This window comes from Drosophila miranda, chromosome 3 (genome assembly GCF_003369915.1).
Source record: "Drosophila miranda strain MSH22 chromosome 3, D.miranda_PacBio2.1, whole genome shotgun sequence".
In the NCBI taxonomy this organism is placed as follows: domain Eukaryota; kingdom Metazoa; phylum Arthropoda; class Insecta; order Diptera; family Drosophilidae; genus Drosophila; species Drosophila miranda.
The window spans coordinates 24,663,276-24,673,926 of record NC_046676.1 but is presented as its reverse complement, the minus strand read 5'-3'; the positions used below and the strand labels follow the sequence as shown (position 1 = coordinate 24,673,926).

The 10,651-nt window shown below is 49.3% G+C and overlaps 1 protein-coding gene across 5 annotated transcripts; it reads left to right on the top strand.

Moving 5' to 3' along the window:
- Positions 1-188: 188 nt before the first annotated feature.
- LOC108160660 (serine-enriched protein) lies at positions 189-10,635 on the top strand. 5 transcript variants are annotated; one of them, XM_033391657.1, is made up of 9 exons: positions 189-1,248; positions 2,086-2,265; positions 2,607-2,765; positions 3,206-3,244; positions 4,598-4,715; positions 4,775-5,106; positions 5,169-5,309; positions 5,577-5,627; positions 5,805-10,635. In XM_033391657.1, exons 2-9 carry the CDS (start codon positions 2,095-2,097, stop codon positions 8,745-8,747), a joined length of 3,954 nt encoding a protein of 1,317 aa, XP_033247548.1. In that variant the 5' UTR covers positions 189-1,248; positions 2,086-2,094; the 3' UTR covers positions 8,748-10,635. The 5 variants fall into 5 exon arrangements, with proteins under 5 accessions (XP_033247548.1, XP_033247545.1, XP_033247546.1 ...); XM_033391654.1 differs by having other exon boundaries at positions 189-683; positions 1,095-1,248; positions 5,577-5,858; XM_033391655.1 differs by having other exon boundaries at positions 189-683; positions 5,577-5,858.
- The last annotated feature ends 16 nt before the right edge of the window (positions 10,636-10,651 follow it).

Sequence of the window (10,651 nt, the reverse complement as noted above, 5' to 3'; positions counted from 1 at the left end):
TTGTCCGGGCCTCCCCAGGGCCTCCCACTCCACAACGGACAAACTGTTGCCTGGCCAGGCTAGGCGACAGCACCCACACACCCGGAGGACACATATCGATTGGTCGAGGACATGCGCAGAGGCATCCCCTATGCTCTGTGTATGGATTCGATGTCGATTTCGATGTAGACACAATATTTAAGGCAGGGACTCGAGTCAGAACGCTCCTGTGCCTCGTGCGAAACGGTTCATTTCACATCAAAACTCGCTTCCGCCGAACGATAAGCTTTCTGCCGTCGCTGTCCTGTGTGTCCTCTGTGTGTGTGAACGAGTGTGTGTGTATGTTGGAATGTGCCATAGATAGAGAAAAATTGAATCATTGAATTAAATAGCGACCACTGCAACTGGAATATCAGCATTAGCATCAGCATCAGCGTCAGCATCGAAACATTTGATTTCTGTGTGAAAGTGGCAGAGGGATAGAGTGAAAGATAGAGTGATAGATAGAGTGCTAGAGCGTGGCACGAAGTGGTGTTGCTTTTGTTGCCTTTGTTGCCACACATTTGTACACCCACACAACACACACACACACCCACACATACTCGTACAAGCACGCTTCTGGGGTGCTGAAAGTGAAAGTGACGCCCCAGCGAAACACTATACGGAGGCAGCCAGCGTTCGGCTTGTGAAAAGCAGAGAAAAAAGTTAGTTTTGTTGTCGGATATCCAAGCGAAATACTCGCTTGCTCGTACCAATAATTTCCACAATCTAAACGGATTCTAAATAAAATTCTATTTATTGCCTCTCCAACTTTCCATCTCTCCACCTCTCCATCTCTCTCCTTCTCCAACTAACTTTTTGCTCTCAAATTTATGCGTGGCACATATTAATACAACTTTCCCTTTTCCTTTTTTTTGGGCACCTACACAAATACTATACACAGCACAATTTTTGCCCTAATCCGGACACCACCCACTCCTTTTCAAACTTAACTTTATTGGCATGCTGTACAGTGTATACTTTTGAGGCACTTTGGTGTAATTTTTTTGGTGTAAATACCACTTCGGTGTAAATACTCGTACTTTATTCCTACTTTGCTCATTTTGGGATTGCAGTAATGCTACTCTCGTAATGGTATAATATTTAGCATCGGATATGGACCAATATATGACCAATCCGCTCTGAGATACATATACTGTAATATGTATCTGTGAATAACTATCTAAAAGAGCGAGAGGGGCCCGTAGACGAATATTTACATTGCAACAGGTAAGTACAACACGATGATGGCGATGTGGCAGGGCCCAGGGTCCACTTAGCTTTAACAAACATTTCTATTGCGACAATTCAGGTACGACATTGATTACATTTCTCCCTTTTGAATTCCACTTTTGCCCTTTCAATGTGCATGCCATGCCCCACCACCAACCAGCACCATCTCCCTATATAGAACAACTTTTCCCGAAGTATGCAACAATCTTTTGCAAGGCTGCTGCTGCTGCCACGCCCCATCCCTACCCTATATTTGATGTTGTTTTGTGAAGAATACTTACTCGTGCAAGAGCTTGTGTTGGCCTGTTGTGGTATTGTCCTTCTCCGATGGCATTTCCGGATGGCATGCCGTTTGCCTGGGAGGAGGCAGGGCGCCTATTGCCTTTTGCCTTTATGGTAATTGCATTTTATTTGCGAGTTAGCTATGCTCAAGGACGCACACGGGGCAGGTGCCACACGAACGGCTGGCGCGATGGAATAGCGATGGCAGAAGTGCCAGGAGCAGGACCAGGACCAGGAGCTGGAGCATGGCGGGCGCAGACGCGTGTCTGTGTTGAGGCCGGATATTTGTGGGGACTTTTGGAAGTGGAAGTGAATTACAATTTAATTACCTGCCAAGCCACGCCACCGTTCCTGGCCTGGCCTGGTCTCAAAGGATCAATAGGGACTTTCATCTATGTACCTCGCTGCCCCCCCTGTATGAGAATATAATGAGGAATTATTTATAGAATTTTTCAATTAACTTTCCGCCGATGATGCTAAAGCCTGCCTCTCGCACGCACATCCTCTGTGTCTGTGCGTGTGTGTGTGCCTCTTGTGATTGTGTGATTGCAGTAAACCCAAATGCCAGAGGCGCTGATACTACTCGGCATGGCTGACGCAGAGCCGGACCTATCGACGTTCGAGAACAAAACGGGACTGGCCGAGGACATGAAGTTCCTCGCCTCCATGCCGGAGCTGTGTGATGTAACCTTCCTGGTGGGCGACACCCGAGAGCCCGTCTGTGCCGTTAAGGTATGTAGCATGCCCCAAACATCATCATCATCATCACCCCCCCCCACCACCACCAGCTTTATGTTCGTGTCTGTATGTCCGAGTATTGAAATCAGGTCACTGCGTAATCATTACACAGCCTCGACCCTATATATTACAGTGGAGCTTCCTTAACGAAAACTAAGTAACTTTTTTAAATAATGGCACAGCACAGACGGTTTGACTCTTGGCTTGAGTTTGGAAGTAATTAAAGTCGGGGAAACTCTGAAAACACCCACACATATACTCGTACTATATTCATTTTCAAGAAGTTTTACTGTCTCTAATCACCTACAACTCATTTCTTCCTCTCTCTATAACAGGCCGTGCTGGCCTCCCGTTCCCGAGTGTTTGCGAAAATGCTTTATGCAGCGCCATCGCCGCAGCGTAAGCGGGAGACCTCCACGAAGGAGAACAAGCTGCGGCTCTTCCTCAAGCGTTCCTCGGAGCCGCTATTGAATCTACAGAATGCCGCACAACAGGTTCGTATAAGCACCAGCATCCATCTATGTACGTATGAATGTATGTATGTATGTATGTATGTATGTATGTACGAGTATGTGTCTGTGCATCTGTATTCATTCATAATCGATTACCCTGGGGCGACACTGGGTCTCTAAAAGGAGTGAGTACTTCTCGTGTGTGTGCGTGTGTGTGATGCGATTTTGCATTTTGCTGGGGACTGCTGTGGCGCTACTGTGTGCATCATTGAATACTCGTGGGTTTATTTTTGGTTGAACTTTTCGATATTTCTTTTGTAACATTATTTTAGAATACATTTGTATTTTGCATACTGTTCTATTTGATAATCCATTTTAATGATACCTATCAATGTTCTCGTGCATTCCCTGTTGTGTCACCAATTCTCAAATCCTGCAATCATCCAATCATCAATATCCCAACCCCATCCGCATAATAATAGAGAACCGGTTTCACCCAACAATTAGCTCCGATAACCGAGGTAACTAACCAACTAACCAAGCATCAAAAATCTATCTATCTCTCGCTCTCCCCTTACGACTCTATCTCTCTATCTGTTCGTATGTGTAATTTTATCTGTATCTGTATTTGCATTCGTTTCTGCATCTGCATCTGTATGTGTGTGCTGTGTATTTAATCCATTCACGAGCTAAAAATACTCGTACCTCGAATGTACCATAATGGGCTTTTATGTGCTTTACTTAGATGTGCTTTTTTTATCCTGTGCGATTTGCGTTTTATAGGGGAGTGTGTTGCACGTCTCTACTCTGTAAGATAGTGTACGAGTATCCTACACATTACAAGGCTGCCTTAAACAAGCCATTCAGTGATACGGGGACTACTTAATCAACGGGAACCTGGAGCTCTTCTGTTCTGGCTTTTATCTACGCATATACCAACAGTGCATGTGGAACTACTGAGCTTTTTCAGCAGTGTATGGGTGCGATCGATTTATGAAAAGTCGACGATTGTTCGGTTTAATATGTTTTATTGAAGGGGATGTTATATAAAGCGATACAAAGTCGAAGGGATAGCGAAAGGTTCTAGTTGGGTTTAGTTGGGAGCAGGACTAGTCTGCTGGATGACTAGCTCGATTCAAGAAGGGGTCAGATTGAAGACGCGTGGTGTCGGTTTAAGACGGCGATGGATCGAAGAACTTTTCGCAATAGGCGAGGTGCAAGAAGTGCAGGTCCAGACTAAATTCAAGGGCGGGCGGGGCGGCCGAGTTGCCCGTGTGACCTAATGCAAGCGAGAGCGCGACAGATCGAGAGAGCCCTAGAGAGGGCGAAAGAAAGACGGGAGAGAACGGCTGCATAGGCTCATCATGAAATTATACATACGCCATGCTTGATGTGAGAGAGATGACAGAGATAGATATATGGAAGACGTTTTGAGTTGTTGTTGTACTCTTCGCTGCTTTTCGCTGCTGTGAAACCTTTCAAATCAGAAGGAAAACATTTCATTTATTAAAAACGAATTTTGCGGGAGCATATGTATGTATGTAAGTATGTAGATAACAATGTAGAGCACTGGACAGTGCAAACAACAAAGACTAATAGAGACTTAAGTTACTGCTGCATAATCTATAGTCTGGCTATAATCTATAGATTGTTGGCTAATATTGGGCTGTGTAGCCAACAATGTGTCTACATTGTGTATATGTCTACAAGTAATCGGTGTCTAGAATCCTACTTTTGGTTTGTCTGCAACAAGTTTGATACCTAATTTGGCTTCTTTCCTGCACACTCCTCCCTTCCATACGCTTAGTAGTTCGTGTTCTGCTAGCGCCAATATGTAGTCTCCCCTGTACTAATTCAGATTCGATTGACTCTAGCCCACAGGCCAGCAGCACCAGACGCTGATCATTGAGGAGTTTGAGCCAGATGTCTTCCGCCAGCTCATCGAGTACATACACACAGGCTGCGTGACCCTGCAGCCCCGCACCCTGCTGGGTAAGTCGCATAACGGTGGGGAGAGAGGGATTCATTCATTCCCTTTGTCTGTTTTTTAGGCGTGATGAATGCCGCCGATTACTATGGCCTGGAGGAGCTACGTCGCGCCTGTGCAGGATTCGTGCAGTGCTGCATCAACGTGGACACCGTTTGCGCCCTGCTGGCCTCCGCCGAGCGCTATATTCAGTACAAATGCACAAAGACCCTGGTGCAGAAGGTGCTCGAGTTCGTGGACGAGCATGGGACGGAGGTGCTCAATCTGGGGAGCTTCACACTTCTGCCGCAGCATGTGGTCCGCCTGATCCTGGCCAGGGAGGAGCTGCGGGCCGACGAGTTTACCAAGTTTCAAGCGGCACTTATGTGGAGCAAAAAGTATTACGACAACAATCCTGTAAGTCCCACAGATAATTATGATTCTTCTTATAAAAGGAACCAAACAAATTCCTTTTGCAGAACATTGACATCAAGGAGATATTGGGCACCTTCCTGGAGTACATCCAGTTCCACAAGATACCCGCCAATGTGTTGATGCGGGAGATCCATCCGCTGAGCCTGGTGCCCTACGCGATCATCATGAATGCCTTGGCCTACCAGGTGGGTTGCTGTGTGCTTTTGTGAAATAGAAACCTACCCCGCTTTTGGCTTTGTTCGTGTTAACTCAGAATCACTCACATTCACGCCACCTCGCCATCTCTCTCTATCTGTCTGTCCTCCATCCGTCCACGTCCACGCCCATGCCCATGGTCATGTCTTTGTCCATCATCCACGCCTCCATCTCCATGCCATCCATCCATGCGATCCATCCATATCCATCCATCCATCCCTGTTGTCCCCCTTTATGCCTGATTCTACAACTTGCAGGCAGACCCAGAAAGCATCGACCCCGGAAAGCTGTCTCCCAACTCTAGCCGAGTGAGGCGCGCTCGCCAAAACCAGGGCCGCTCGATGTCCGTGCAGAGCTCGCTGGATCCCTATGGCTCCAACACCACCCTCAGCTCCAGCGGCAGCAGCGACCCCACCAGCTGCGCCCCTCACAGCAACTAACATAAGTTGAACGGCCCCTCCTCCTCCTCCACCCAACCGCACCAGCACCGCCACCGCCACCACCACCAGTCCCTGCCAAAGATCCGCAAGGCCAAGTCGCAGTCGTTCCGCTCGCGACGCAGTCCCTCTGAACGGCGCAGCCCCAACCTCACCCTCAACACCACCTCGGCTGGGGCCAGTAGCGAAAAGAAGCGAAGTCCTCTCACACCAAAGAGTCCGGTGCCAACGGAAACGGAATCCAAGAGTCCGGGCAGCGGTTCATCGAAAACGCCCACCACACTCTCGCGTCAGGGCACACTACGGGCCTCCAGCCGGCGGAAGAATAGCGGACAACTCTCAATCTCTTTGGGCACCCAGGGCCGGTCCCGTAGTCCCGTGGCCACCAACGATCGAAGTCCCCAGGGCAGGCGCAGTCCGCTCTTCCCCGGCAGCAGCAGCGGCCTTCGATCCCCTAACGACCAGCCCAGTCCCACTGCCAGAAGTCCAACGGGAGAGCCGCGACGGAGCAGTCCCACCTTCAGCGTGCACACCCAGGAGCGTCGCTCGCCACTGGGGGCCACTGTGCCCACGGATTTCGGCTGCCAGACGGGCTTTCCGGGAACCCGGAGGAGTCCCACTTCCACGGTTCACGTGCAGGACATGGCCACGGAGCCGGAGGAGGCGGGCTTTGTGGGAATGAAGCGACCCTCGATCGGCCTCTTCACGCCGATCTACTTCGCCAGCGAGAAGCGGTCCCCCATGGGCATGGGACCCATTCCGCCGATCCACGTTTCCAATCCAGCCGAGACCCACAAGAGCGCGGAGCGGGAGAGGGAGGCAGCCGAGGCAGCTGCCCGGGAGTTGGAGCGAGAGAGGGAGAAGGAGGCGGCGCAGTCGCTGCCGCAGGTGCAAGAGAAGAAGAGCGTCATGCGGGAGATCCTGGCCTTTGTGCGAAAGCCCTCGAAGGTGATGACAACGCGCACGAACCGCTTCGCCAACGCCTTCACGCGCGCGGATTCGGGATCCTCCAGCGGACCTCTGATCCGGCAGAGCACATTCTCGGCCAGTCCAGCCCCCTCGTCCACCGCCTCCAAGAGTGCCGTTCAGAAGCAGATGTCAGAGGTGGGATTCGAGCCGAAGATGTCCCTTAAATTCGCTCACTACACGAAGATGAGCCTCAAGCTGCGCCGATCCGCCAAGCGGGATGAGGAGGAGAAGCAGAAGCAGCAACAGCAGCAGCACAACCAACAGACAGGGAGCTCGGCCTCGGGATCGAAGCGGCCCAGCGCGGACTCCAATGCGGGGATAATGGAGCAGGTAGGTGGCTCAGGATCTGCATCAGCATCAGCCTCAGGCGAGGAGCTGCCATTCGAGCTGGCCAACGTCCACTTCGAGAAGGTAGGTGAGTCCTATATCAAGCATGAGCGACTCCGAGAGCTAGTCGAGCCAGACCAGGAGGCGGAGGCGAAGAGAGCAGCTGAATCCGAGTGCAAGGTCGGTCCGGATGTCGAGCCGGAGCAGACGGATGCCGCCATGGCGCAGTTCGTCGAGGAAGTGACCAATTCCCTCAAGGTGGTGGCCCTAAACGGAGAGGGAGGTGCAGCAGTGGTGCACCACTTCACGCGCCGCTCAGAGAGCCGGGAGCCCATCGAGCCGCGGATCAGCGAAGAGCACGAGTCGGACTCCAACGACCTGATTATTCCGGAGGAGCTGCGCGCCGAGCTAGTAGAGATCTTGAAGGCCTATGCGCCAGAACCAGTTTATGTTAATCTGCAGGCGCTGCGGCGCGAAACGGATGAGGTGGAGGCGGCCGCCCAGGCTGTGGCAGAGGCGGCAGCCTCTGCCCCGCCCGTGAAGCAGCCGCTGCAGTGTCCTACTATTGAGTTTGAGCCGCCCTCGCGACGATCTTCCTTCGACCCGCCACGCTCGCCTTTCCTCGAGCAGCTGCGCAGCCCCGGGGGGGACACGGACACGGATCTGATCAACCTCCAGAGGCTGGACTCGGGCGGCGACAGCTTTGAGATGGTCGAGGGCGATCGCAAGTCGAGCCGCGCCGAGTCCAGCTTCGACTGTCCGTACTCATCGCGCGACACCAGCTTCGATGTGTCCATATCGCGGTACCAGTCCACCAGCTATGAGGACCAGACCTCCAGCTTCGAAATTGTGGACACGGACGAGCGCCACCGGCGTCCCGTGGACTTGCGCAAGAGCTCCATCGAGCTGGTCGATGTGGAGACATTCCAGCGGTCGGGCTCCTCCTGCGGCAGGAAGTCCTCGCTGGAGACGCACTTCGACTACACGCCCTCAGAGACGAGTGGCGTAACGCCCGCCCGCTCGCCCAACTTCCCGCTGATGACCAAGAAGCAAAAGGCCGAGACCTTCCGCCAACTGCACATCTCACCCTTCAGTGCCTTCTCGCGAGCACGCAGTCCGCTCTCGCAGCAGACCTCCTCGAACTACAGCTCGCGGGACAGCTACGACTCGAGCTCCTCGTACCAAGGCGGACCCAGCCACGGCCATGGGCACGGACCGTATGCCGATCCCAGCCGGAAGCACTTCCCGCTCACAATCAAGCGCGATCAGCGCGAGGAGGAGGTCAAGACCTTCCTCTGCACCGACCAGCGATGTGCCTCCATCTTCGAGCCGCGGCCCAGCTCTGTGCTTACCCAGCAGCTGTCCACGGGATCAATGTCCACCCCCTCGGGCTACACCAACGGTACGCCACGCATTCCCAGCACCGTAGGCACTGTGCCAACTGCTGCCATGCCCCCCGGGGGGCAGCTCCACAGCTGCGGTTTTTCCAGCGGCAGCGAGTTCGAGCCACCATCGCCACGTCGCGCGGCCAGTGCCTCGCCCAAGCACACCTTCACGTTCCGCATTGTGATGAAGAAGGTGGATAGTTCGCCGGAGGCGCTGTGCCCGGAAAGGCATCGGTCCCGCATCATAGATCGGTACCGGCGACGCGACAGTCGACGCAAGCGCATCCATGAGGCGGGCAAGAGCTTTTAAGAGGGCTCTTAGGCCGGGGCGTTTTAGATAGAATAGAATATAATAGAATAGAATGGAATTTTTTGAGTACTTTGTTTAGTTTAACCACGGTGAACCTCATGAGAATTCATTGCGGCAATGCTCTATATATATCTTCTTGGATATGTTTTTGACAATCTCAATGTTATCTCAAGCTATTTAAATTTTAAAACTCAAAAACATCGCATTTCAACTTTGTGGTGTGTCTGTAGGATTAAGTGAAAATCAAACTCAAGGCGTTTAATAATCAAACTTTATAAAATGGTTCTGGTTTTAGGCCGTTTCAAAGCTCTACCCAACAGGTACTTCGGCCAAACCGAAGCCAGCTATACATACCTCCTCCATTAGAGAAGGGAAACCACTTATGATCTCTACCGATTTATCTGACTATTTGAAAAACTAAAGAGAAAGCAAGAAAGCCTCCCCCCATTTTGGAGGGTTGGAGTTGGATCCACTGAAATGAGCAAAGAAATAGTTGAATAGAAATTGTTATTCTAAATGATCTACAAATGTATGTGAAACAATAATTCCTCCCACGATTTACCTGATTACTATTTAAAACAATAGATCAAACATTTATTATATTGTATTAAACGATATATATATACATATATAGAGTGCGTACGTGGATGTCGTACGTATTTGGATAGCGGTTCAAACTTTGATGTTGTAATTATTGTGGAAAACCAAAACATACGATAAGATATTTGTGCATTTTTACGTGGTTCCTGTTATATACGTATAGCTATAGGATATACCTACATATACATAAATATATACAAATATAGATGTGTGCGAGTATTACACATTCTGGATGGTATAGTATACCCCATCAAAAACCATACAAAAGATTGTATCCTTAAGATCTAAACGCTATATTCTAAATGTAACCGAACTGCGCGGCTATTGCAAGAGGTGACCTCATTACCTATTATTTTGTTCAGTCTCTGAAAAAAAGATCAGAGCACAGTGGGATTATACGATACGAGTATATATGCGCATGCCTGTATACATATGTATTAAAAGCTGGATTTGGGGCCGTACTTAAATCTTAAAAAAAATAGAGAAAACAGAACGACAGAGGAAACTCCTCGCGTATTATCAAATGAATATTTACTCGTAATGTTAAACTTTGAGCAAGATTTTTGGACTCTGTGTTTGTTAGTTAAACAAAAACAAAACCAAAAGAAACAAAAACAAAATTGATTATAAAAATTGAGAAAAGGAAATCCTACATCTAAGCAATCCAAGTATCATTATTTACAAGATATTTACTATATATATACATATACATATACATATATTATGGTTAAGCGATACGATATGGATGTTGTTGGCTTTTTAGCAAGTCGAAGAAAGATATCAGCATTTTACAGGTAATTACGCATTATGAGCATTTACTTCTAACCAACCACAACACATACTACAATATATATGTAAGCTCGTATATGGTAAATATGTAATCGTAAAGTACATCCATCGGCAGCGACAGCAGCAATCGATCGCTAAAGCTTACACTCGAAACTCGAAACTAACCTGAATGCCAGTAGAATCGTTGCTATTTTGATTTGTAGTTGCTTGCTTTCGACTCTAAACTAAAACTAAATCGATTCGCTAAACAGATCGCTTGAACAGTTCTTAGCGTAGTGCTATCGAAGCGGATATCTGCCGATTTTCATTTGTGCCTCTGCATGCTTGCGAGAGGAGTTTGTTGCCATTCGGATATTCCAGAGCACCCAACTACAATTTCACAATGCGACCTTCTTCTATTTGCAGAGCGGTTTTTTACAGTGTTACAGCCATCGATCGATCGGAGGAGGATCAGTTACAGTCACCCACGAACATACATACTATATATGTATGACATATACGAGTGTAACGTATAT

What these genes read in the sequence shown, in the direction of transcription:
- LOC108160660 (XM_033391657.1), top strand. Translation starts at nt 2,095, where the DNA reads ATGCCAGAGGCGCTGATACTACTCGGCATGGCTGACGCAGAGCCGGAC. An exon ending in AGCCCGTCTGTGCCGTTAAG is followed by an intron (nt 2,266 to 2,606) that starts GTATGTAGCATG and finishes TCTCTATAACAG; the next exon opens with GCCGTGCTGGCCTCCCGTTC. An exon ending in TGTCTCCCAACTCTAGCCGA is followed by an intron (nt 5,628 to 5,804) that starts GTGAGGCGCGCT and finishes CAACCGCACCAG; the next exon opens with CACCGCCACCGCCACCACCA.